This window comes from Rhinolophus hipposideros (genome assembly GCF_964194185.1).
Source record: "Rhinolophus hipposideros genome assembly, chromosome: 16".
Taxonomy (NCBI): Eukaryota; Metazoa; Chordata; class Mammalia; order Chiroptera; family Rhinolophidae; genus Rhinolophus; species Rhinolophus hipposideros.
Genome location: NC_138062.1, coordinates 86,721 through 114,654, shown reverse-complemented (window position 1 = coordinate 114,654; position 27,934 = coordinate 86,721). Strand labels below are relative to the sequence as shown.

The 27,934-nt window shown below is 42.9% G+C and overlaps 1 protein-coding gene across 3 annotated transcripts in view; it reads right to left on the bottom strand.

Annotated features, from left to right (window-relative positions):
- The window catches only part of AP1AR (adaptor related protein complex 1 associated regulatory protein), a 30,251-nt gene extending 9,629 nt beyond the window's left edge, over nucleotides 1-20,622 (bottom strand). Inside the window, exons 1-7 of one of the 3 annotated variants that reach the window (XM_081075628.1) lie at nucleotides 20,278-20,622; nucleotides 9,901-9,949; nucleotides 7,958-7,984; nucleotides 5,470-5,495; nucleotides 3,043-3,139; nucleotides 1,899-1,997; nucleotides 94-152 (exon numbers count right to left, since the gene is read on the bottom strand). In XM_081075628.1, the coding sequence (XP_080931754.1) occupies nucleotides 94-152; nucleotides 1,899-1,997; nucleotides 3,043-3,139; nucleotides 5,470-5,495; nucleotides 7,958-7,984; nucleotides 9,901-9,949; nucleotides 20,278-20,351 (431 nt within the window). In that variant the 5' untranslated portion in view covers nucleotides 20,352-20,622. The remainder of the gene's footprint in view (nucleotides 1-93; nucleotides 153-1,898; nucleotides 1,998-3,042; nucleotides 3,140-5,469; nucleotides 5,496-7,957; nucleotides 7,985-9,900; nucleotides 9,950-20,277) is intronic. The other 2 variants (XM_081075629.1, XM_081075630.1) reach the window with 2 other exon arrangements.
- Between the last annotated feature and the right edge of the window lie 7,312 nt (nucleotides 20,623-27,934).

Sequence of the window (27,934 nt, the reverse complement as noted above, 5' to 3'; positions counted from 1 at the left end):
CACATACTCAGGGAGAACGTATACGAACGTGCTAAAGGCACTGGTTCTCTGGGAATAACATGTTCAGCCACAAAAAGCATGTCTGCCACTCACCTTTGATACTCGCCATTGTTGGGGGGATGGCTTTGCTGCACAGCTCTCTGCCTTTCCTGCTGTGAAAACGAAATGCAAGACAAAATCACTCTGTGCATAATATTTGTTAGAGCTGTCCATGCTTTCTAGTTTCTAAAGAAAACATAAGAAGGTACTCTGTGAAAGTCTTTTTCTTTAAATTCACCGCTGTTCATCTCTGCATTTTCTTACTCCTGGATAGGAGTTCTCTCAGTTTATCAGTGTAGAATCCGTAAGTGGTCAGAATATTCAGTATTTTAAAAAACAACTTTAAAAACAGATACAGAAACACACACACACACACACACACACACACACATCATTCTCACTGCACCTAGGACTTTCAGCAGCTGTAGGATGAGGGTCAGTAATGGAATAGTTAAAACAGTGCCTGAAGGTCTGTTCAGGGTGAAGTGAGCAGCACAGCTCTAGAGACCTGGCAGACGTGTGGCTCTGACAGTTATCAGCTGTGTGTCCCTAACAGGTCCTTTACTTTCTGTTTCTTCATCTGTAAATTAGGGACTGTAACACGGCCCTACATACTCATAGCGATACTGTGAAAATCAAATTAATTTGCATGCATCTGTATATCTTTTGTGTGTTGTATAGGGTACAGACTGTTATGTGTTCCTGTATCAATATTTAGTCAGGGAAAACTCAGACAAGCCAAATAGACGCTGTACATGAAGTGCTTTCAGTCTTTAAAAGGTAAGCAGTAGAGAACAGATTATGGTGAAAAGAGTTGTCTAAATTAAACCAGAAAAATTATTTTACTTCTTATTAGAAGGTGAGTTAATGTTTAAACTTTCCCACTATTTAGTACTAAAAAACAAAATACCGCCCACCTAACCTAATTACTCTGCTGAAACACACACACACGCACATACACACATCCCCGAGAGTGAGAGACAGAACTCACACAGCAATATGACAGACAACGGTTTTCTAAGGCACAGTAATTACGTGTGACCGGGTCTCTGCACTGCAACGGCAGCGGCCCCTACAGGCAACGTGTGGAGCAAGACGCTGAGGCCACTGGCTGAGTGGCACTCGCTGGGCCTGAGTTGTGGCTCTGCCGTTTAATGGCTGCAGTCTCCAGCAAGCACTTTGTACTTCTGTCCCTGGTCTCCCTTTCTGTTAGACGGGGACCATAAACACTCCTGTCTACTAGGACAGGACTAAACAGGTAAAACATGGAAACCATTGGGAACAGTCCCTGACACAGTCGCGGCTCCACAAGAGCTTGCTACTGAGGGCTGCCTGGCTTTCCGGTAAGGCTGCGACATCATCAGCACATGGCAGGATATTAGATCCGTTACCTTCTCCAACAACATGCCAAAGGTATCTCAAGACCCAAAGACACAAGAATGAAGGTGAGAAACATAGACATTCCTATGGGGCAAAACTGCGCAGCGTCCCAATTCTAGGAAGTATGAGAAAGTCTAGCAATTCAAGGACTTGTTTTTTTTAAAAAACCCTCACAGAAATAAAGTAAAAAAAGCTGGTTTGGTAGCATTTCCGTCTAAGAGTGTATTGATTCTTCCAAAAGAATACAGGATTTTAGAAAACTAAAGCTAAGAGTATTCACAACCGAGCATAAAATCTGATGCCATCTCCAGCTGTTAAAAGTTCAGCCCATTTGCCTTTAAGTCCCTAAAAATAAGGGCATAGCTACATTTGCAGTTGAACAAGAAGCCCTGACTGAGGGGGGAAAAGTCCCAACTGGGATTTGTCAGAGAGACTCAGAAGAAAGGTAGCCTGACACACGCTGGGTCTCTTCCCCTCACCTCTGAGAGCTTTCGGCGCTTTGCAGCCCTGGCTGCTTCACGCTGGGCAGCGTATAAAGCTTCTTCTTCTAGTCTTAACTTCTCTTCTCGTAAGGCTAACTGGACATGAACAAAACAGTAAGGGTTAACAAAAACCAGAACCTGTCTAACTGCTCTAAAACAAAAGGTTCCTATTTATAAAATAAAAAATAAATTATTAACAACTGATCTCTCTATAAATAGAATTAAATTTTTGTGAGTTCTCATTTCAATTGCTCCTTTTCAAAATAACTCAAGTGGTATCAAACATATCACAGAATTCTCCAGAAGCTGAAGTTGTGAGGTAGTAGCATCTAATTCGCATAAACACAAAACTGTTTCTTTCTTAGATTATGCAGTGATCAAGTCTCCACCATTGTTCCAATCCTGCCACCAGACTAGTGTCATGGCTCTGACACTCCCAAGTCCAAGGTCTGTAAAACTAAGGCTGATCAAATGCCCACCCACCAAAGTGAAGTACGTTTTCACAAAGTTCCACGTCTCCTGAATTGTATTACTATCATGTTGTTCAAAAATTACTTTCAAATTGAACTTCTTACAATTCATAAGAGCATACAAACTGCTTTAGTGATATCCTAGTGCATTTCAAGTAAAACTTAAGCATCAAATTTCAACACAACTTTTTTTCTTTAGCCTAATATTATTACCTATTATAGATTACCTATTGTAATTACAGTCTAGCCGTGAACACATTAAAATAAATACAACTTTTATGACTGTTAGAAGTACTTGGCTCACTACAAACAAATAAATAGAGACAAACAAAAGGACGTTAAAAAACTCATTAATTGTGAAACAGTCATTTTTCAAAGTTGGTTTTAAACACAAAGGCGCATGTACCCCACCAGAGCCCTACTTGTGAGTTAAGACAGGATTTTTAGGGTAATGTGTTATATTTATTTTTGGCAATATGCTTTCTGATAAATTAAACAAAACTAAAACAAACTATAGTAGACTGAAATTCTTGTTCTAACTTTAAATGCCTTTCATTTGTATATATCTATAGGTCCAATGGCTTCGACGGCGATCTATTACTTAATGACAACTTTCCCCTATAAACAGATGCTTTACAATATACATGTAAGTGACAGAAAAGACTGTTTACCTCTCTTTGAATTTTCATATCAAGATCCTTCTGCTTTTCAGCAATAGAATCATAATGCCTCTCTCTTAGGTCAACAATTTCTTCCTCAGTAAGAGGCCTACAGAGAAAAAAGAGGGAGAAAAAGAAAAAAACAAAACAAAAAAAGCTTTTGATGAGCCTGAGTCCAAATAAAACCAGTGAAATTCTGAATTTCTACTATAAAAGGTGTATTAAAGCAATGTGATGCTATCACTGCGTCAGAGGACAGGCGGACGTCACCCGGGCACTGTGCTGCACTGGCCACCTTGAGGGAACGCTAACTCCGCTTCCCTTCACGGTGGCTCTGCTTTGGCCTCTGACCCCTCCCAAGACGCGCGCCCTGAGACACCAGGAGCCCCCCTCACCCCTGGCCTCACTGCACCCCCACAGCGTGACACCACGCAGGCCCGAGCTGTTGTCTCACCAATACGCTCACCTTCTCGCCCACCCATCCTGTGCCTCAATCACCCAGTTTCCTCACTCTGACCATGGCCCATGCCGAGGACTGCTAGAGGAAATCCGCCATCGATGTGGTCCTCAGCTCCCAGCAGTGACCCTTTCCGTTCACACGCATAACTCCCTCTCACACCCTACCCCAGCCTTCAACATCTTCACAGGATCCTTAAGTTCCTTATACAAACTCTTCTCCTGTACGTCAGTTTCCCTCCCCTTTGAGAAACGGGGAATACCAACCACCAATTCCTTCACATTCCCGCCACTCCTCCTCTCACCTAAGTCACCCTCTAAAGAGATGGCGTTCCTTCACCTGCTCCACTGATACTCTTTATTCACCTCCCACTGGCGCCACCCCACCCCATTCCAAAGAGTTCTCTGGGGCACTGCTCCGCCAATTACTACTTCACTTCATCTTTAGCCTACTCTTTTTGTCTGGATTCCCCTCGTTTCCATGTGAAGGAAGGAGGGAAAACAGGAAATAAGGAGGAAGGAAAGCCCTTCTTCCTACCTATCTCCAGGTACTGCTCCTTTCTCATTTTCATTTCAGCCAAAATTCCAGAAATTAAATGTACTACATCACATCTAGCACTTACTAGTGTCAGGCTCTCTCCTTTGTGCTTCACACATATTAACTAATTTTAATACAACGACCTTAGAAAGTAGCTATAGAGATTATACATATAAGGGAAATGAGGCAAAGACAGATTAAGTCATATGGTCTGCGGCAGAGCTACAATTTGAACCCTAGTAGTCTAGCCCCTTACTCGTAACTACTGTGCTTCTCTTACCTTCTCTGCCCTTACCTCCCATCTTCTCATCAACTCAGAGCATCTAATAATTCTAGCAAAGGGCATCCATGGCTTCTATGGTGCCGAGTACAATACGGCATTTTTAAGTCCTACCCTTCAGTCCATGCGACCTTCCCACACCCCACTGGTTGGCGCATCTGTGTCCACCTCCTCCCTGGGCTTTCCACGCTCTCCTGGATCTTTTCACCCACTCTGTCTTGCTGTCTTCAGACTCCTTCTCCCATGTCTGCCTAGTAGGCCCTCAGACCACTGCACGCTCTGTGCCCCAGCCAGCCAGCCCTTCCTCCTGTCCCCAGACCTCTGGCAGATGTTGATAACTACCATAAGGCAATGTTTATACATACTCACTGCTGTTCCTCTAGCCCTGACTTCCACCTAGGACTTTAGTGGGGTTTTTTGAGGTATAGCTTACATAAAATAAAGTACAAAGTTTAAGTGTGCAGTTCATTAACTTTTGACAACTGTGTACCCTTCACAAGGTTCCCCTGTGCCTCTTTCCAGATAAGTCTCCCACTGTATTCATTCAATTTTTTCTGTGCAGAAGGCTCTCCCTATCTGGACAGCTATCACTAACCAACCATTCAAGGGTTGGCCCAGGTGCTATCTCCTTAAAGAAGCCTACGTGGACACACCTCCCTTACATTGTGGACAAAAGGGTCTCCTCTGGGTTTTCATAGCATGTTTTATATCTGCTGTTTAATTATTTTTCCTGCCTCCTGTTGAAATTAGTCACCTCCAGGAACTACCTCCCAGACCAGTGTATTCTTTCTTCTAATGTAGAGAACATGTCAGATTTTTAAATCATGTCCAGCAGTGCCTGGCCACATGCTATAGTTGCTTCATAAATGTTTGCTAAACTAAAAAGGTAATGAAACACACATCGAATATGTGAAACAATATCTGTTAAGTATTCACTTAAAAAGAGAGTAAAGAACTCTTTTTTGAGTTAAAGATAAATGGTCCTTTTTCAAGCAGACAGCTCATGTAATTTTAAAAGAGCATAAAGAGGTTGCTTAAATAGATTAGAGTATCAAGGTTCTAGTTATTATGGAAAGGTAACGACAGAGCCTGGATTCTCAGAGAGCTTCTGCAGTTCAAACAGAAGTTACTTAAAAGACAAAAACAGAACAAAACAATATCTTACCTATGACTGCTTCCTGGGCTTTCCCCCTGTACAAAAATTAATTAAACAATTAAAAATTTTCATTAGCTGAATATTATTTCAGTCAAGCCAATCAAAATTGTATCTAATCAAAAATATTTTTCATTTATCTATTTTTATCATAGTAAACAAGTTTCATTATTAGAAGTGTTTAAACTAAAAGCTTTAAAATTTTACTATTTTGCAAAGGCAAAATTTAGTTTAGCATCTACTTAATTAGTTAGCATCTACTTAATTATATAATGACCAATTGCTGGACATGCTTCTTCTAACAAGCGTTTCTTCTACACCAAGGGAATTCTGGGGTCAGGACGGTAGCAGACAACACAGCTCCTGTGCCTTCACGGCGCACAGCTGGTCCTCACTGTCACGGACTGTTTCTGCACATTCCCCGTGAGCTAAACGGTGTTTGTAAGTTCAGAAGCAAAGCTCCCTGTAGCTCTGCGCTAACTCAAACTTGCACAGAGCAGCCAAAACCCTGACCTGCTGGTGTGGTCACTCCCTGCTGAGCAAACTGCGATGCTGTTGCTTCCTGTTCAGCTCTCAGACTGTGTCCTCTTCCCAGTCTATTTCATGCCACTTTTTGCATTTTTGTATTTTTACTGGTGCTTTCACTGTTTAAAATGACCCCCACGCAGAGTGTGAAGTGCTGTCTAGTGTCAATAATAAACACAGCAGAGCTGTGACGGGCCTCATGGAGAGAAGGCCATGGGTCAGATACATTTCATTCCAGCAGGAGTTCTGGCCAGTTCAAAGTGAATGAGTGAATAATACAGATTAAAATAAGGTGTCAAACAGAAAGATAAGGCAAAGTTATGTACTGGTTAGCAGATGACCAAAAGTGTGCAGGAACCTAACTCTTACCTCCCTGTGGAATGTTCCAGCACTGAATAAGCATCAGCAACTCAGAACGTCACTTCTGGGAACAATGAGAATCAATGCCTTTGCTTCCTTTCACAGGACATGAAAGTACTTATAGTCTTTTTCTCCAAAGCAAATCAGAAATAATTTCAAGACTGGCTTCTGTTTATGCGTCTTTCTTATATAATTAAGCTATTCACATCTGACAGTCAAAACATATGCCTAAGTGACAGCAAATAAAATTCCAAATGAATTTAGGAAATCGCACGACAAAATAGTTCAACCAAACCAAACACAAAATATGACATGAGAGAAAAAAAGACTGGTTAGCAAAAACAAAAACAACCGAACAGAAGCCACCTTAGGAAAACATACAGAACCACAAATTCTTTTAACAAGCAGTAGGGTCTTGGGATGAACTATAGTGAAAGTTGCAAGACCTCTTACATTTATTTATCATTTGTCAGAAACTTAAAATGTCACGTTAACTGTTGGCTTACATTGTTTAAAAAAACACATGGAGATTAAAGTGACCCTTGAAAAGGGAAAGAAGCTAGGCTCTCTGAACCATTAAAGTATTTGGAAGAAATTTTACTGGGAAAACAAAGGCTAAGGTAGTTTCCCAAATATGTTCTATCAGATGGTAATAATATGTATCGCTATTTAGAAAAAGGATTTAGACTCAAACTGAATTTGAGAAATGCTGAGTTGAACAAGTTTAAGTAATTTTCTTCTCAGAACCAATCTATGTTCTGAGACTAACTACTACTCTACACCCACCCATCGGGCTAAGGAAGAATTTAAATTTGGTATATTTTTCTCTTTTCTTAGAAAACAAAAGTGACAAAGGGTCGCAGCTTACAGTGTTCTTCCAGTCTAACTCATTTTTAGAGACGTGGAATGTAGGCCTAAGGAGGTAAAGTGATTTGCACAAACTCAAAAATTATTTTAGTGAAGTTGAAAATACCACAAACTAAAACTCTTCTAACTATACCAGTACATCAGAAATAGACACCACATTTCACTAATCCTAAAAGGTACTTTTTAAAAAAATCTTAGTATTTTTGTATTTAGGATGCATCTTAAAATTGATTGAGTTGTAAATGAAAGGAAATGCAAAAATTCAACCAAAAATAACTGATAAAAAAGATAATAGCTAAAGTTAAAAAATGACTGTAGAATGCACCCATGTAAATTCCACCCACAGAAATTATGGTTACAGAATGGGTCTGCTCTGGATTGCTGAGATTTTACCTACCTATGGCAAGAGCTTAGAAATATCCTTTTAAAATGCCTTGACTTCTAAACAGTGCTTTAAAAACCTGTTTTGTGTACCTGATGTATATAATATACATAACTGATACAAATTAAACTACATATATAATGTTATATATGTTTTATAGTAGTACATTATGAATTATTTGCTGATAACAATTAACAACAGAAGGAGGAAATAAGAAACTAAAAAATAAAAAGTAAAAATAAAAACCAAAAAATAAAAAGTCTAAAATACAATGAAGTAAGTGCTACTTAAAAATAATTAATTGTTGAACTAATTAGATGAGCAATGAGAACCATATGAATTTTGCACTTCTATGGAAATACTTACTTCATCACTTTCTACTAGATTCTCAAACTGAAAGAAGAAGAAAGTAAGTGTTAGAAGAGATATCTGTCTAAGGTACATATCCCACAAAAAATTGTCACTTTTTCACCTCAAAAATAATGCACCTTTATTTGTATGATACTTGGATCAAGAGCCTTTGTATACATCAGTTCATTTGATATATTCAACAATCCCACAAGATAGCCAAGATATCTTTTTATGACTTTACATAAAACAAAAAGAATTACAGCAATTTTCTACTTAAAGCAGAAACTCATCAACAAAACTTTCACCTGAACTTCCAAAATTCATGGAGATATTTTAAACCCATACTGCCAGAATTTTCCATGTGAGTTCAGAATAATTTAATGTCATAAAAAGGAAAATTACACAAAAAACAGGGACTGAAAATACACCCAAGCAAGTATTTCTCTTATAATGTTTATATTTATTTATCTATTCATTCACACAACTATTTACTGAAAAATCTACCAGGTCATAGTCATTACTTTCAGTACAATGTCTTTCTAGAGATAGGAATGTAAATAATTTGATCATAATGAGATGAATGCCATGTCAACTCATCTAATAAAAGTGATTACTAGTATTATACTATTAAAATAGTTGTATTTTAAATAACCACTTGAAAAAAATTTTAAAAATGTTTTATTGTTAATATATTTTTGTATCTAAAGATTCAGAAAACAATCAATTCAAAAGGTTTAGAAAACATAGGAATCTTAAGGGATCACTTAAAACCTTAAAATTATTATCTTGAACTTACTCTTTTGTATTGGCTTGTGATTTAAAACAAAATAATTTCTGGTTTATTTGCTTCCTTATTTAATAAAGAAGGCAGGAAAGGTGAAGACGGGTGGCTCAGTTGGTTAGAGCACAAGCTCTGGGCAACGAGGCTGCAGGTTTGATTCCCACATGGGCCAGCGAGCTGCGTCCTCTGTAACTAGAATGAAGTCAATGAGCTGCTGCTCTCCCGGGTGGCCAGATGGCTCAGTTGGTTGGAGTGATGGCTCTCAACCACAAGGTTGCCAGATAGACTCCTCCACTCCTGGCAAGGGATGGTGGGCTGCGCCCCCTGTAACTAACAAGGGCAACTGGACCTGGAGCTGAGCTGCACCCTCCACAACTGAGATTGAAAGGACGACACCTTGATTTGGAGAAGTCCCCGAAGAACACACTGTTCCCCAATAAAGTTCTGTTTCCGTTCCCCAGTAAAAAAATAAATATAAAAAAATAAAAAATATAAAAATAAAGAAGGCAGGAAAGTACAGTGTTCAGGCTTTGGCAGTTTGGGGCTGGAATTTAAGTTCTGCCACTTCCAGGCTGTGTGATCCAGCCCAGCTTCTTCCCGTGTCTAGGCCTCCGCCGCTCATCCATGAACTAGAAAGACCACCACCATTCACTAGGATTGTGGCAAGAATTCTGTGCGATGACATCATAACGCACATGGTGCAGGGCTGGTCCCCAGGAGGGACTGAGACAATGGCAGATTCTGTTCTTGTGTTTTACATACAACGAAAAAGTGACTCAGGCGATTCTACCGGGAGTTGCTTCAAATCAACTGGGGACCGCGATTCGGCTTCGGGTCAGCCTCTTTGGGGGCAGGCAACCATGTGCCTCGAGCATCACTGCCTTACTGAGCCATGACCTCTGACAGGAGTGCACCTTGTCCCTGAGTTGTGCAGCGTGGGGAGAAAATGCAACAGCCACTTCTTAAGTAGAAATAGCAATTCTATTTGAACAGATGGTACACTTCTGCAAACTTCTCCCTACGCCCCCTTCCACACTCCAAATCGGCCCCTCTCATCAGCGTCAATGACACGGCCATATAAACAGTCCTTCCTAATCTGGACCCAGACCCTTCTCCCTTAATAAAACCAAGTGCCCCTAAGGTACTGTTATCCAATCAGACCGATGCCTGTACTCACCTCTATAGTTAAATGTTCACCTCTTGAGCACGTCCTAAAGTACTTGGATCTTGGAAGAAAACCAGAAAAACAACTTTAAAATCACATTTCATGCTAAAACTTAATTAACACACTGGGATAAAAACATTTCCTCAAGAGAAACTTTAAATTCCTTAACAGATAGCACCTTATATTTATAAAGATGACCCACCAAATTGGTCTAAGAATAGAAATATTCCAGATTTTCAAACTCAGGAGTGTTTAGTCAACCAATATTTCTCTACTAATATTTACTAAACCTATAATAATAAATTCAGTGTCCTATATTTACTACATAGACAGAATACAAATAAATTTAAAAATATATCCATCTCCCACCTCTGGGGGAAAAAAATCAATATAGACAGGAGACTGCTGTGCACTTCTGACAGTTATAAGAAAAAAGGGTATGAGTTCAGGAACTAAACACAATACAGATTTAGCCCTAACAGCTCCTCTTAGTAAAGCAGTCCTTCTCACATGTAACAATCACCTTGTTAAAAATGAAGATGACGGAGCTCCCCCCGCAGGTGGTATGGTAACTGTCCTGCTCACTACTTTGTTCAGCCTTAGAGCTTGTTATCTGTTAGTGCAAGTCCCCTTCTTCAAAATTTGCAGGCCATTTTTGGTCCTTTCCATACACGTTGCTAGAATCAGCTTGTCAAGTTCCAGAAAAATCCCACTAGTATTTTAATTGGAATCGCACTGAATTCAGAACTTTCTGTCTTTGAACATGGTATTATCCTCCGTTTATTTAGTTATTTTTGTTTTTAAATATTGTTTTGGTTTATTCCTAGTTTCTTATATTTTTCATTGGTAACATAGAAGGTAATTTATAAAATATGCATTATCTGTTTGTTGCTGGTATATTTTATACAAATTTTAATATTTAATACAATTAAGTTTTGATACAAATATTAGATATCATTTCACATTAACAGAATGGGGAAAATATCTGACAATACCAAGTGTTAGGAAGTGGAACAATGAAAACCTACTGTTTGTGAAAGTATAAACTGGTGTAATTATTTTGAACAGTTTGACATCTAATAAATTTGAATATGACCCACCAATTCTGCTCCTGGGCATATGTCCCTAAATAATCTCTTGCTCACTGGGACAAAGAGACACTACAAGAATGTTAACTGAAGTCTAAACTAATCTAATGCTCATCAACAGGAGGAGGGATAATTAATTATGGCCCAGTCACACAATGAAACCCTACCTAGTAGGAAAAAAGAATGAATGAGCCATAGCTACATGTATGAAAAGAGGAATTCTGAAAGAATCCTTCAGTTGAGAATCACTGCCCTAAATCAAAGACTTAATCAATCAGTGTTTACTATATTTAGAGTGACGATAGGGGAGTAAGAACACCCTTCTTTCCTTCAACTTGGAAGAGTAAACTTGGGTCCCGCGTAAGAAGCTGAGCCTGCCAGTGCCAGGAGCCATGTGAATCTGAGACGAGTGGGCGGGGATAAATGCATACAGAGGAGTGAATGCAGAAGAACGTGTGCAATTAAATTGGCGGCAAGGCAAGAAATGATGGGAGCCTGGATCAGAGTGGTGTCAGAGAGAGAAACACATTAAAGAACATTTAGAAGGCAAAAGTCATCTGGCATGGGGATGGACTGGAAAGTGAGATGGTGGGAAGGCACTTCCGAACCCCAAGGAGGACGGGCTAGGAGAGCAGCGGGAGTCAAGAATGCAGGTGAAAGACAAAAGTAAATGCGGCAAATCCAACACATAACACACACCAGGGGTGAGAAGAATAAGGGGCAAGTGATGGGAGACACTGGAAGAGTCCCCTAAGAACACGCCAGTATCACATCAAATAGAGCTGAACTGTGACAAAAATCGTTCAAGTCACATGATATGTACACAACTCTCATGAATATGTACACTCCCTAAAGGGAAGGGGGAGGTGAGAAATGATTTGGTCAACAACCCACCCATCTATTCAAGGGCATGTACACAGTATATGCAGGTGTATTATAATGAAAACTGAGCTGCTGAAACAAAGAGGCCTTCAAGAACAAAGAGTCAAAGAAAACAGAAGTCTACCTTCCCTGTTTCTGAAGAGTCTAGAGTCCCCCCAGAGCCTTCAATGGACACTCCTTATATAAATATGCCGTACGTCCCTGAGAGCTGCCTGTAAATGAAGTAGAGTGAGTTTCTGTGTCCTGTTCTGCTTCTGAAGAAGTGGGCTCAAACATGCAACGGACACTCGCGAGGTAGGAAAGGCAGGCCACACACTTTGAATGATGGTGGCATGTCAAGGAGTTTGGAAGAGTTTGAAAGTAATGTGGTACAAAAGTGGAGATCTTGCATGTTTATTTATTTATCAAGGTCTATATCAAGACAACCTTTTATTAAGGGCAGTATCAGTCTCATCAAGAATAGGCTGAAAAGGCAGGTTTTCACGCTTCTACATGTTCTTTTGCATAGCAGGTAAAAACTCCTACACCAGAGTGACAAGTAAAAATAACCGACATGTTCTCACAAATCCGACATTGGTATTGTTCCTTTTCTTCATATTCTATGTAGTATCTACTAAATTAGTAAAATCTTTCCCTCTATCTTCTGTTTGACATTGTAAATAAATGATGATGAACCATAGTAAACTGTTCCAAAGTATTAAAAATTAAAAGCGGCCCAAGACTCTTTTTTTCTGAACATTAGGTTACAAATCAGATTCCTGGCAAAAAGTATTACAATCAAGATGATGAACACATCGTTTTTCAATTATTACCAAATACTTCAATGGAGGTTTAACCATTCCAAGCTCAAGGGATGACCCATCAACAGATTTTCCATGTACAGGTAGCACCGACATAGGTCTTAATAATAACGTAATCATATTTACTGTTTAATAAGCCCCTCCCTAGTGAAGGCAAATTTAGAAAGAATGGGTGTTCAGAAATTTATTTCATGTATTGGAAGAGTAGAGACCAATCTTCCTGCTAAACATGAAGACAGAAAACATGGCTTAAACAAAAGTCACTGCCCTTTAAGAGAAGCCTGATTTAGAGGAAAATAATAGCTTGAAGGGCATCTGATACTGTGGGCCATCCGGTTCTTTTAGAAACTGCTGTCACTTACATGTTTGTGACACTGAGCCTTCTAATTCCTACTTCCCTGGGTTACTGAATAAGAGACATAGCTATGTATTTAAAGTACAAAAGTGAATAAAAATTGACCCATGTACCCAAGAGGCTTACATTCTAACAGGGTACACACACAGGAGAATTAACAAGTACCATGGTCTGAGAAGGATGTGTTCAAACGAGCGGCACCAAAAATCAGCTTGAGGAGGAGGAATTAGCTGGCTCCGCAAGTAGTAAAAAGGAATGTTTCAAGGAACAGCAGGTACCAAAGCAAGGGAAAGGGAAAAGATGAAAATACATTGAAGAAGCCATACTCATTCATTCTGTCAACAAGTATTTACTGAACATCTACTATGTACAAGGTATGTATCTTGAAGCTGGGTGTTCCACAGAAAGCAAAACAGGGGGGCCGGCCTGGTGGCTCAGGCGGTTAGAGCTCCATGCTCCTAACTCGGAAGGCTGCCGGTTCGATTCCCACATGGGCCAGTGGGCTCTCAACCACAAGGTTGCCGGTTCAACTCCTCGAGTCCCACAAGGGATAATGGGCTCCGCCCCCTGCAACTAAGATTGAACATGGCACCTTGAGCTGAGCTGCCGCTGAGCTGCCGCTGAGCTCCCGGATGGCTAAGTTGGTTGGAGGGTATCCTCTCAACCACAAGGTTGCCAGTTCGACTCCCACAAGGGATGGTGGGCTGTGCCCCCTGCAACTAGCAACGGCAACTGGACCTGGAGCTGAGCTGCGCCCTCCACAACTAAGATTGAAAGGACAACAACTTGACTTGGAAAAAAGTCGTGGAAGTACACACTGTTCCCCAATAAAGTCCAATACCCCTTCCCTAATTAAAAAAAAAAAAAATACATGAACTTTAAAAAAAAAAAAGAAAGAAAGAAAGAAAGCAAAACAGGCATGGACCCCTTCCTTCCTTTACACTGAGCATAGGAGACAGGCATGAACCAAATAATCGCAGGGCCTGGTATACGAGGCCTGACAATTAAGTTCGCGAACTCATCCTAGAAAAAGTGCTACATACCTCATTGCTGAATATCACTTTGGTCACCTTCAAAGTACTCCCCTTGGGAAGCTATGCACCGACACCTGCACCTAGTCCACCTAGCAATTTTGGGATTCTTTTTCTGGAATGGCCATCAGAGCTGTCATCATATTACCCTTGATGTCCTGAATGTCATCAAAATGTCTTCCTTTCAATATTTTCTTTCTCTTCAGGTAAAGAAAGACGTCATCGGGGGCCATTTTAGGTGAGTAGGGAGGGTGTTCCAATACAGTGACTTGTTTACTGGCTAATAGCTCCCTCACAGACAGTGTCGTGTGAATTGGCTCATTGTTGTGATGCAAGAGCCATGAACTGTTGGCGAAAAGTTCAGGTCGTCTAACTTTTGCATGCAGCCTTTTCAGCACTTCCAGGTAGTAAACTTGGTTAACTGTTTGTTCAGTTGCCACAAATTCATAATGAATAATCTCTCTGATATCAAAAAAGGTTAGCAACATCGTTGCTACAAGTTAGTGAACTTAATCGTCAGACCTCGTAATTAAACGCTCAGAAGAAAGGAAGAAGGTTCCAGGATGGTGGGAGGACTTATCTCCTACAGGAGACCATTTGGGAAGACTTCTGTAGAAAATAACCCTGGAGCTGGCATCTAAAGATGGGTAAGTAGGAGTCATCTAAGTGAAAAGGGCAGAAATGGATTCAGGGAAGAGAGTGACACCGATGAGGATTTAAAAGGTAGGCAAGGAATAGGTAATGCAAGGCTTTGAAAACTACATTAAAGATTTAAGTCTATTATTGTAAAGCGCTACTGAATTTAAGCTGTGTCTGTATCATAGACCTGCATTTGAGATCACTTTGACTCCAGAATGCAGGATAAACTGAAAAACGTCAGGAACAGACGTGGGTAGACCAGTTGGTACTCTGTCTACTCAGTCAACAAATATTTATTGAGTGCCTGCTTTGTGGCAAGTTCATTGTTGGGGCACTGGATATATAGGAATAACCAAATCCAAGTCCCCGAACTTATGGAATCGAGACTCTATTAAGGAGCGGACAACAGACAAATGAACAGTCTACAAAGTCGTGGAGTGGCAAGTGCTATGAAGGAAAGTGGTGTCAAAGAATGATGAGAAAGAGTGCTATTCTAATACAGGAGAACTGAGGCAAGAAAGGACGGTAGCCTGGACTAAAGCAGCAGTAGAGAGAACTGGGGAGGCGGAAAACCTATTTAGGACGGACAGAAAAGTCTGGTTTGGGCAATGGACTAGAAAAGCAGGGTGATAAGGAGTAGTGTCCAGTGCTCCTAGGCTAGTGGCTATATGTTTGCTAGTCTTTAAGGAGCATACAACAGGAGACATGTGTGACTCCAACACAGAATGACCAGGGCGAAGAAAATGAGCACTCATAGGAGACAGGATACAAGCATTCAAGTCCACTGCCCAGGTGGTAGATGCAAAACACAGTGAGTGTGAAATCACACGAGATAGGAAGGAGTCAAGAGTACCCAGCGCTGCTACAAGGGCAAGTGTTTTGATATTATCACTATAGGAATAAGAAGGGGAGCAGTAAGAGTAAATGTTAGATTACCTTGAAGACTGAGTGAGAAGGAAAGCAAAGAAGATAAAGACTAGACAATTCTTTAAGTTTTAAAAGGGAAAAGACAGAAGACAGGGTAATAGCTAGATGGAGATGCGGGAGTCTAAGTAAGGTGTTTTGGTTTTTTTTGGTTTTCAGATTAGAGAGGCACACACTCCAAGTCAAAAGGGTAGCTGTACGGAGAGGACTGACGTTTCTGTATTAAGGCAGCGAGGGTGTAGAGGTTAGAAAGACGTACGGGCCACTTCCAGGGTATATGCCACAGGGCTTGATAACCTGGATTTGGAGCGCAGTGAAAGGGAAGCGTTTAATACTCAGGCTCACAGCTGCAGTGACAGTTGACCACGCACAAGGTAGGGCACAAAGTAGCAGGAATGGTGGGCTTTTTAAAGAGAAAAAAAGAGGAAAGGACTGTGAAAAGAAAGATGAGCTCAGTTTTACAATCTAAGGTAATGTCTGATATCCAAGTAGAAATATTCAGTAAGCAGGTATTTCTGACCTCAGGCCAGGATCACTGGGCTTATTAGTTTGCCGGTAGCAGATAACGCCAAGTTTGCAAGACATCACTGAGGGCAAGTACATAAGGAAGGAAAATACGTTGAAGAACAGTGTGGGGACAGAACCCCAAAAAGCAGTTTCCAGGCTCTCGGCCTCACATAGAAAGGTGCTGGCTCGGGTAGTAAATGGCCATCAACTGTGATTGGATGGCCATCAAGCTGTGGCTAGTTGGCCGTCATCTGTAACCAGTGAGCCATTGGCCACTAATATAACTGCTGTGGCTACGCTAGCAGCAAATAGGGGCTAGCAAGAGCAGATTGCAGAGAGGCAGATGCCGCCAGTGGAGCGAGAGAAGATAAACACAGGAGCTCTCAGCCAGTGCCATGGTCTGTAGTGGGGCTCAGCAAACGATGGCCGAAGGGTGGCTCAACGCCTGTGCTGGACGTAAGTCTTACTGGAACAGTCATGCACGTACACACTGTCGATAGCTGCTTTGGTGCTAAAACGTGCAACCTTGAGGAGCTGCAACAGAGACTTTACGGGCCTGCAAAGCCTAAAGTGTTATCTGACCCTGTACAAAGAAGGTTCGCCAATCCCTGATATAGAGCAGATTTAAACCTGGAGTAAATAGTATTTACTCGCGGAGGTAACTGTCTCAGGGGGCTGGAGCATATTTCAGAGGGAAGGTAAGTAACAGTTAAGGATATGCAAAAGCTTACCAAGACAGGAAGGGGACCAGCATACACAAAGGCGAAACAGGGCCGAGCCCCGTCTAGGTGGTACAGAGGGGAGGCTATGGAGGGCAAGAATGGCGCTGACTGCCCCCTGCCCCTTCCCTATGCTGCCAAACTCATGCTCAGCAAGTAAAACCTACAATTCTAACGATACAATCTGAGGAAAACATAATCACGGCGCTAAAAAAGATTAAGGTACAATTATCCTGTCAGGAGTTTAAACTTGATACAACCCTTAACTGGAAGGTTATCATTTATCAAAAGAGTTAAAGTACTAAGGTTTAGGAATGACTTAAGTTTTTTGAAATTAGACTAGATTCAATGTTTTCCTTGTAATGTTATTCTCACTGATTTGTATGATGACATGATTTTCTGAATGAAAGAACAAAGACTACACTGTTTACCCAAATGCAGAACTGCACCTAATCCTGACTACATGAACAGACATTACGTTGCTCCTTTGAACACCCTGTGACTCATCAGCTGTCACAGAAGGAAAAAAGGCTGGGCAGTGGAGCGTTCGAAGTCATTCGGCAAGGGGAGGGCATGACCCCAGGGTGGGTGTCAGAAAGCCTCAAGAGTGACAGGAAGGGAGATGGACTGGAGTGTGAGTCCCAGCAGGGAGAGCGGTGGAGAAGCGGTGCCCCGCAATTTGAAAGACAATGTGTGTGGCCTCAGAGGTAGGGAGGAAGGAAACAGGCTCAGTGTGTATTAAGGCGAGATTAAGCAGCTGTCAGAGAGGTGGAGGACAGTGCAGTGAGTAGTCAGAGACTGTGAATGAACTCTCTAAGGGAACTAGGGGGTATGGCAGAAAAAATCTGGAGGGAAGAAGATGTGCTGTTTACAGACGTTAGGTATGTTATACAGGCTGACTGAGGAGCCTTGGTACCCCAAGTGCATCTCTTCAGGAGGCAACTGAAAATACAGCGCTGAACCTTTGAAAAGAGGTCTGCTCAGACGACATGACATCTGCACCTGGCGGATGAAATTTCTTCACGATCAGGTACACATGTGAAGGGAACTAAACAAGGAAGAGAAGAGACAGAGCAAAATTCCTAATTTAATTTAATAGGCAGATAGGATAAGAATGTCCAGGACAGGAACAAGAAAACAAGAGAAAAGTGATGCTGCAGAGGTCAAGTGCACAGTATTAGAGAATAGCTTCTCACACAGACTAAAGAGCTAAGTTGTTGACATAGATGCATATGTGTTCCAGTGACAAAGTCCAAAACGATGCACTGAGAGATAACAGCAACCAAATCTGTATCTAGAGAATAAGGCCCAGGAGCCACTAGTGGTTCCAGTAAAGGTCCTGAAGTCAGAGGGACCTGGGCGGCAACCCCAGCTCTGAGATGTTGGGCAAGTTAAACTTTTCAAGCTTCAGTTTTCAACCTGCAATCTATGTAACAGTACTTAGCTTCCTAACAGGGTTGCAGAGAGGAATAAACGAGGTAAGGTGGAGTCCTTAGAACAGTGCCTAACACATGGGAAGTAATCGAATGTTGGTAGCTATCATTAGGATCATTTTTACTAGGAAAGAAAACAGCGAATCCTCGTAAATTATTGCCTGAAAGCAACTTTGCTCCTAGAGCCCACATGGCCAAAACACGATCCTACCTCTATGTAAAACTACAGTACATACTGGAATCGCTGTGGGGAATTACATGGTAAGATTAAAATGGGAATTAAGATAAAACAAATATAATTGGGTCTTCAGTTTGAGAAAGAAAAGGAAGAAAAGAACATACTAACTGTCCATACAAACACTTCTAGCACCGCCCCGTTAACAGGAAGGTTGGCCAGCAGGTAAAGCGGTGGAGAACGTGCTGGTTGGCAAAACCCACACTGAAGAAGGATGACTCACTAAGATGTCTCAATTTTATTACTTAAAGATATTTAACTCGCTCTGCTTAGTTACCAAACAGCTTTATTAGTAGTAATGTTTCCCACATGCCTCAACACTCACATTGATTGATATTTTGACTAGATGACAGCAGACTCTGGCTCATACAGGCCCTTGTGGTATCTAGCTTTAATCTGCGGGAGAAAGTCCAGGGTTCTTCTATCTGTGCTCACCATAGTGACAAACATAACTCATATCAAGTTTTTTGTGATTACTCCTAAATTTTTTTGCCCTTACATGAATTATTAGTTAACTGTCTAGACCCAGAGCTGAAAGAAAATCAAAACTATTAGTTAAAAAAAAAAGCAACTAAAATGAGGTAAGGTTTAACCTTGTTCTGTAAATAACAATACACTATATCCACCTATCTCTGCACGTTTACTAGACGCTCCTGAAATAATTTAAAAATAATGCAAAATAGTAAGTTAATCAGAAGATTCAAGTAAGGGAACTGTCCAAACCTATGTTTATGGAACAAAAGAAACAGGACTAACATCACCATTACACGATTTTAGATGACAATGTCCACAACCCACAAACTCCCGACAGCCAGCGCTACTCTGCTCACGGTATTTTGTCCGCTGGTCCGTTTTTATGTCACACCACAGACAAGCAACCTTGGCTGCGCTGTATCAGAGGTGACACATGCCCGATGACGGAAGGAATCATGTTTCAGAAGCACTCCATCACCAGAAGACCCAAATTATAAATCACTTGGCTTCAATTTGTTTACGCCGAACATCTTATTACCTAATAATGTTGGTTACACGGAACAGAGCCTGAAAACTGAGCAATCTGTTCCAGAAACTGCAAAATAGTCTCATGTCTTACACAAAGTGGCCCGGCTCGGATTTCCAAGTCTAAGTTTGATTTCCCGGGAGATACTTATTTAACAACAAGGCTAATTTCTAAGCTCTTCAACATCCTACGAAGTAAACACACAGATGCAATGATACGACGTTGTTAGTCCGTGGCTCGTGGGAGTGGAAACCCCGGGTACGTACATCCCAGTTTGGGCGAAGAGAAGAGAGGTGCAAACGACTGTGATTTCGCAGGTGCCACGGGGCTCAGGGCAGCACCAGGGCCTGGCATTGGTCCCCAAATGTCAGAACAGTGAAAAGGCTCCACGCGCGCCCGTCGTTGCCGGAAGCCCACGGACTCGGCCAGTCTTCGGACACAGCCCAGCCATTCGGCGTCCGGAGCGCCGCTGAGCTCCAGCGTCGATTCTCCAGGAAACCCCCGGCGTGCACTTGTCCGAGCCAGGCTGTCACCGGCTCCGTCGGCGCCAAAGGGGATCACGCGGGAGCTGCTCCCTTCGGCGTCGCCCGCGGGGCTGTGGGCCGGTCCCGCCGCCCACTCGCGGGCGGCCCTGCTCCCTGGGGCACGCCCCCGCGGCTGTCCTCGCGCCCGCGCCGGCCCTTCCCCGGGCAGCCCTCCGACTCCGGCCTCCGCGCGCACCGCCCGCCCGCCCGCCCGCCCGACGCCGCGAGGCCGCCCCCCGCCGCCGGGCTTACCCTCCGCCGCGCCGCAGCCGCCCCGCTTCCCTGCGGAGGCGCCCGAAGCACTGCGTCCAGCAGCAGTTCCCCATCGCATGCCGCCCGGCGCCGCCGCCCCTCCGCCTCCTCCCGCTCCAGGCCCAGGCCCAGGCCCAGGCCCGGCAGCCGCATCCGCGCCGCGCGAGCCGAGGGGGCCCGGGACCTCCGGCGGGCCGGCGGCAGCGAGCGGCGGTGCTCGGAACAAAGGCAGCGGCTACTCCAGACGCCGCTCAGTCGCCGCCGCGCGAGTTGGGAGCGCGGGGCTGCGGGCTCCAGACCCGCCGCCCGTCCGCATGGCACCTCGCTCGCCTCAGCCCCAGCCCCAGCCGGGCGCCAGGGGCCGCCTCCCGCCGCCCGGAGGCCAGGCCCCGCCCCCGGCGCGCCCAGGCCCCGCCCCGTACGCTCCGGGCCCGCCTCCCTCCACGCTGCCGCCGACGCCACGCCTCCGTCCTCTCCCGGGTCCCAATAGGGCGCGCTTCCTCGGCGGCCCCGCCTCCTCCGGCGCCTGGGCCTTGCGTCACTTCCGCCAACTCCCGGATCGGCGCTCCCGCCCTTCCTGCGCCCCCAGCCCAGCTGCTGGGCGTGGGTGTTTGTTTGATTGGACCTTGCCCTGCCTGGGAAGTCTCCTCTGCACCTAGTGTCCCGCCTCTGGGTCCCGACGTCTCCAGGTGTCCCGCGGTCAAAGCTCAGCTTTCGCGCTTTGTACCAAAGCCTCGCGCCCCAGGCCTGGCGCCAGCGGGAGTGGAGGGGCGCCTCTCTCTGCGGGGCGGGCTTCGGTTTTGGTGACATTGCACCGTGACAGTCAGGGGACTGACTGAAGTTTTTTTCAACGCCCCAAGAATTTTCTTCTGGTGTGTAGTTATTGCTTCAGTCGCCATAGTGTCATCATTGTCGCGTCACTTATTAAGGGTGCCGTGCTGGCCTCGTTTTGTTTAACATCAAATCCTCAAATGATGTACGATGGGGCAGTTGGGGTCCACCCGAAACGCGCTGGAGGACCACGCTGGTCAGAGTCCCCAGCCCAGCCAGTCCGAGCGTGCTGCCCAGGCCGCGGTGTACAGGAGCCGCTCCGACGCGGCCTGGCCTGCAGCACCTGCCCACGTGCTCCGTAAAACACGGGTTTTGTGGTCGCCTGAAAATGGGACGTACGGCGGGGCTCAGTGAACTCCTAGTCCAGTGGATGGGGGTGCTTTTATTTACAAACGAGCATGTCAGTTTTTAGCTGTTTTTAATTTATCCTAGGAAAATTGTTATATTTTAGAAAATTGGTATTGAAAAGTGTTCTCGCTTCCTGAAATCTAAACTCATTTTTCGCTTCCTGAAATTTAAACTGACCTGGGTTTCAATCTTAGTACTGATAATTAATTTTGACCTTTTTGTAATCAAGTGCCCAGTAGTCTTCAATCAGTGAATGTTGGTGGAATGACTGAATGACTTCCTAAATAATGACTATATTTTCTTTCCCCCTTTCAGCCTCTGAAATCAAGCTAATGTATTTCTGAAATAGTCTTTAAAATTCAACTATAAATGTTTAAAGAAACTGGTGTATTCATCCTATGGGATACTACACAGCAACAAAAAGGAACTTACTATTGATACACTTACTATTGATATCAACTTACTATATCACCTTAAATGAATCTGCAGGAAAGCATACTGAAGAGAAAAGCTAAAGCTTACATATTGTATAATTCCATATATAGTACACTCTAGAAATGACAAAATTGCTAAAGCTTACGTATTGTATAATTCCATATATAGTACACTCTAGAAATGACAAAATTATAAAAATGGGAAACCAATTTCATGCTTGTCAAGGTGTGGGGATGGATCCCCGTGGTGATGGAAAACCTGTCTTGGTTGATTCAGTGTCAGCGTACTGTTTGTAATATTGCACCATAGTTCTGCAAGATGTTACCATTGGGGAAAACTGGGTAAAGAGTACATGTGATTTCTCTATATTATTTTTACAACTGCATGTGACACCTCAATTATCTAAGTCAAAAAGCTTAATTTTAAAAAATAGAACAACACGCATTAGATAGACACGTGTCTATAAACATTTATTGAAAGTAAATCTGGTCTCCGTGAAGGATATGAATGATCCTCAGAATCGATACAAATGATTAAAACATTAAAAAATTGACTTCACTAATCAAAACAATGCAAATTAAAACACAGTAAGAACTCATTGTTTACTTGTCAGATAGACAAACATTTAAAATTCAAATGTTCAGTCTTTGCAAGAGTACAGTGAAATAGAATTCTGAATATCTGGGGATAGTGAAAATGAACAATCTTTTGGAAATATTTATTGAGAATTAGAAACAAACTAAATGCTCAACAATCAAAGGACGGTTAAATTCACTGGTATGTTCTTACAGTATTATGTAACCATCAAAAATGTTTTTTGAAAAAACTTGAATAACATGGCAAAATGCTGCTGAATAATGTGTGGAAAAATCAGAATAGAAAATATGTATTATGTATTCCAAATGAGGTTTAAAACAGAGCATATACATTCTTACAGATTCATAGGGGAATATAAAGGCTAGATGGTAAATATCAAAATATTAGCAGTTATTATCTCAAGATTGTGGATTTGGGAGGTTTTTAAATATATTTCTCTGTGTTTTCTCAATTTTTCCACAATGATCATTTAATACTTCTATAATCAGAAAAGATATTTTTTAATCTGGCGTATCAGCAGAAAGGATTAATTGATAGCCAATTCAATTAAGTTTGATAACAAATGGAGACATTTAGAAAGTGATGAGAACTTGAATGTGGGTAGATTATAATAAATTGAGTTGAGATACTTAATTTTTTTTCCTAGAAATGTGTTAAATATTTTACTGCCGGGGTAACACGGCATCCTGTTTTACAGAAAATGTGTTACCAAGCTGAGATAAGAGGTTATTGGAATTTACCATGCAGTTTTCACCAAATTTGACATCAAGAATCTTATCTTTTTTGTAATGTAGCTTTAACTTTTTTTAACTATTTAGTTGAGTGATGATCTATTAGTTAAGCAGGATTAGCAGGGAGAAAATCCATAACTGGAAGGGATGTTTGAACTCCATAATTTTACTGGTGAGAAAGAGGACTCCTGTCATGTACTACATAACAACAGGGATGGGCTCTGAGAAATTTGAGTTTTGGCAGTTTCATCATTGTGTGAACATCACAGTGTAATTACACAAACTTGAATGGTGTAGCCTATTACACACCTAGCCTGTGTCACCTGGCAAAAATAACTCCAGAAAATACACCAAAAGAGTGGTTTATTCAGGAAAAGAAAAAGAAACAAAAACCTCCAAGTCAGGGCTGCAGCCAGCTGCCCACCGTGAGATCAGCCCCGGTCCAAGGTGGCTGTTCTATGTATTAGCATCCCTCCCCCAGTAGTTTCCACAAAGTCCAACAGGAAGTCAGGGCTGTAGAGTCAACCAGGGGCCCAGCTCTATCGTATCCTCCCAGTTCTATGGTTAAGCATTTTTTAAGATGCCAGTTCACTTTTATCACCTGTATGGTATAGCCTATTGCTCCTAGGCTACAAACCTGTAAAGTTTGTTACTATACTGAATACTGTAGGCGATTGTAACACAATGGTATGTATTTGTGTATCTAAACAGAGAAAAAGTACAGTAAAAACATGGTATAAAATATAAAAAATGGTACCCCTGTATAGGGTAGTTACTGTGAATGGAGATTATAGGACTGGAGGTTGTTTTGTGTGAGTCAATGAGTGGTGAGTGGATGTGAAGGCCTAGGAGATGATTAGACACGACTGTAGGCTTTAGAAACACTGTCCACTTAGGTAACACTGAATTCATAAACAAGATTAAGTCAAGCACAAGAGAAAATGATGCAATAACAGATGTGATAAATGGAGACGCTGCCAGTGTAACATGGCGCACTGCTGTACAGCCAACATTTTGTAGAAATAGAGGAAGCACACCCTAAAGTAATGATAGTATAGTATCAACATAAGACACGTCCAAACCTGTAGAGAATTTTTGTAAGAGTTTATTTGAGGCAAACTGAGGACATACGCCGGGGATCCCGATCTCAAATGCTGCGGAGAACAACAGTTTTGCAATTTCTTTTATGTATTTGAAATTAAGGAGGGGGTGTAATGAAGACTGGAGAAAGCAAGGCAGGGATGGATTACAGGATAGTCAACAAGGGTATTACTCTGGCATTTCAGAGATGTGTTAACCTGGGTATACAACAACTACGGACAGGGCTGGCTTTCAGACTGTCACAAAAGAATTTGTAGGTCAGGAGGGGTAGAGGGGCAGGACTAACCACCAAAACCTGCCCAAGTAGGAATTTATGATCTTATCACTCTTTGTGGCTACTTTCCACAGAACCCCTTTTTTCCATCCACATAGTAAATACATAATCCAGTAATATATTCCTTTATCATCATCATCAGGCATTCTACACTGTACGTAATTGTAAGTGCTGCACTTTTTTTATATGACTGGCTGCTCAGTGTATTCACACCAGCAATGCCACAAACACGTGAGGAATGCACTAGGACTTTACGACAGCTACAATGTCACTAGGCAATAGGAAATTTTCGGCTCCATTACAAGGTTAGGGGATCACTGTCGTATATGCAGTCTGTACTCTTCAGTTGTGCAGCGTGACACCATTGTAGACAGTAATTAAAAATAGCGAAAGTTATGTTTTTATTCTTTTTTGGTAAAATTACGGAGAAGTTTCTAATGGCATTTGGGGTAACACTACATTGTAAATAGTTCAGAGAGTGATCTTTATTAATCACTTCCTTACAATTCTGGGGAGTTTATCCTTTATAGGAATTACATTTTCATATGTTCAGCCTATTAAGTTCAGTGGGTACTTGTTATATTTTGTGATGGATAATTTTTCAGCTGCTTTGCCAAAAATGATAGGTTTTTTTTCTTGAAGCATGGTCAATGACAAATAAGGAATGTTACATCATTCAAAAGATACAACTTTTCAGGGTTTGAGGTATTTAAAATTTTTTCAGAGTGATTTGAAATATGCTGTAATATTTTCTGTGGTAATATTTTAGCTCATAATTTCTTGCATGATATAAAATGACAGCTGTTTGAGGAGCAAGAGAGGACAACACAAAAAAGTTCAGAAATCAATTGTCACCCCAATAAATTTAATTTAAAAAAAAAAAGTCCAGAAATTTACGGCAACGTGGTCCTCGACCTGTGGACAAAGGTGAGGCCTACAGACACTAGAATGGAGCGGCAGGGTGAGCAGCAGGTGGGTCCACAAGACAGCTGTGCCGTTGGCAGAGGGCTGTGTGACATGAGGGTCTAGGTATGGGGCCGCGCTGGGCACGTGCTGGGCAGCTTCCCGTGACCACACCGCTAAGGTAGGATTGGCAATGGAGGACATTGGGGTTCTATGAAGAAAAAGAAGCCAGCGAGAGAGGTGTCAGAAATAGGTACCCTTCATAAGGGATGGAGGATTTGATAACATTTCTCATCCCGGGGGTCCTTTCTTCCAGGACTGATGCTACACAAGTATCTGCAGTAGCGGGCAATAAAAAAAACCCCAAACTCCATTTGACAAGAAAATCAACTTCTTTACAATGAGTGAAGTTAATAACATCGGCAAACAAGGCAGCTGCATGAGGAGCTCATGGGATGGAAATGCAGTAGGCGCGGCTTGTGGGTTAGTTATTAGGCCAAAGTCCTCAACACTCGAACATTCTTCGCTGTCAGAGGGGAAATCCTTCACTATCAACATAGTTTATCAAAGACTATTCTGTTTTAGAATAAAAGTTAATTATAAGGCAATTTCTAGAAAATGAAGCCTAATCTCTACATGTTTCAATCTTCAGGGAATTGTTGAAAAACTTTTTATTATGGAAAATTTCAAACATAAACATGCGTAGAAAAAGAAAAAGAATATGCGTCTCCATCTGCCCATCACTGTTAAGACAATTATCAACACTTCGTCGGTCTTGTTTCATCGGTCTCTCCACACAACCCTCATCACAAAAACAAACAACAAAACACGTTGCTCGCACGCCAGCCATGAGGAAAGGGCAGGTAATCTACAGAAACCAACCCTTCCCGAGCCTATCAGAGAACTGAGGTGTCAAGGCAAACAGATCGATTCTCGAGGGTGACAAGTCCCTCGGAGGAGAAGTGGCTCACACTACCCGGTTAACCTTGGGCAGAGCGCAGGAGGAGGTCGCTGCCATAGAAGCGGGCAAAAGAAAACAGCTACAGTTGCAGCAACCCTGCACTGGCTATTTGGGATCCCGGGCCGCCAGAGTCCTCAGTTATTTGTCTATCCTTTGCCACGGTCCTCCACGTGCAAGATTGGGTGCAGGTGGGGAGGTCTGAGCCCACGTCCCCTTGTGGCACACAGACGTGGAAACATGTCTAACTTCTAGACTTTTCTCACTGCAAAGCCCAGGCCGGAAACCCCTGGGGGAGGGGCCGGAGCCCTTCTCCTCCGAAAGGGCTTCTGCCTCCTGGGAGCGTGAGACGCAGAAACCGCCGCAGCGGGAGGAAGGGAGGAAGCCTCCGGCGCCGGGCCCAGGCCCAGGCCCAGGCCCAGGCCCAGGCCCAGGCCCAGGCCCAGGCCCAGGCCCAGGCGCTGCTGAGGCGCCGGCAGAAGCCCAGGCCGAGAGACACGGGGACGACGCGGGAGCCCTGGACTCCGAGCACCAGGGACGGCCGCGCAGAGAGCTGCAGCCCGAGGCTCCTGGGCCAGGACCCGCGGAGACACGCGGAAGCCCACCCGTGACGGCCTGCCTACGGCTGGGGGAGCGCGAAGAGCGGTGAGAACCCTTTCCCTCCCTCCGGAGCCACCCACCAAGTACAAGCGATGGCAGTCTGGTGCTGGGGGACAAGGAAATGGATGTCAAGGTATAGACGTGAATTCAATCATAAATAATGTAATAATTCACTTATATTTACATTAAACATGTTTCAATAACCCACTTGATGATGTTGTTAGACTGAGTATAAAAACAAGACCCAACTATATTTTGCCTAAAAGAAGCCCACTTTAAATTTGAAGACATAGACCAACTAAAAGAAAAACGGGGTGGCCGGGTGGCTCAGTTGGTTAGAGCCCGAGCTCTGGGCAACTGGACCGCTGGTTTGATTCCCACATGGGCCAGCGAGCTGCACCCTCAACAACTAGAATGAAGTCAGAGAGCTGCCGCTCAGCTCTAGCGGTGCCAGATGGCTCGTTTGGATGGAGCGCGTCCTCTCAACCACAAGGTTGCAAGTTCCATTCTGGCAAGGGATGGTGGGCTGTGCCCCCTGCAACTGAACCTGGAGCTGAGCTGTGCCCTCCACAACTAAGATTGAAAGGAGGACAGCTTGACTTGGAAAAGTCCAGGAAGTACACACACTGTTCCCCAATAAAGTCCTGTTCCCCTTCCCCAATAAAATCTTAAAAAACAAAAACAAAACCACACGCACCCCAAAAAGCAGGTGGCACAAAGGTAAACCAGGCAGTAGCTAATTAATAGTAAATTATCAAAGGAAGTAGACTTTAGAAGAAGAAATTTTACCAGGGATAAAGAGAAACATTGCATAATGATGAAGCAATTGATGCCTGAAAAAGATATAAATTTGTACCCATCTAATAACAGAACTTGAAA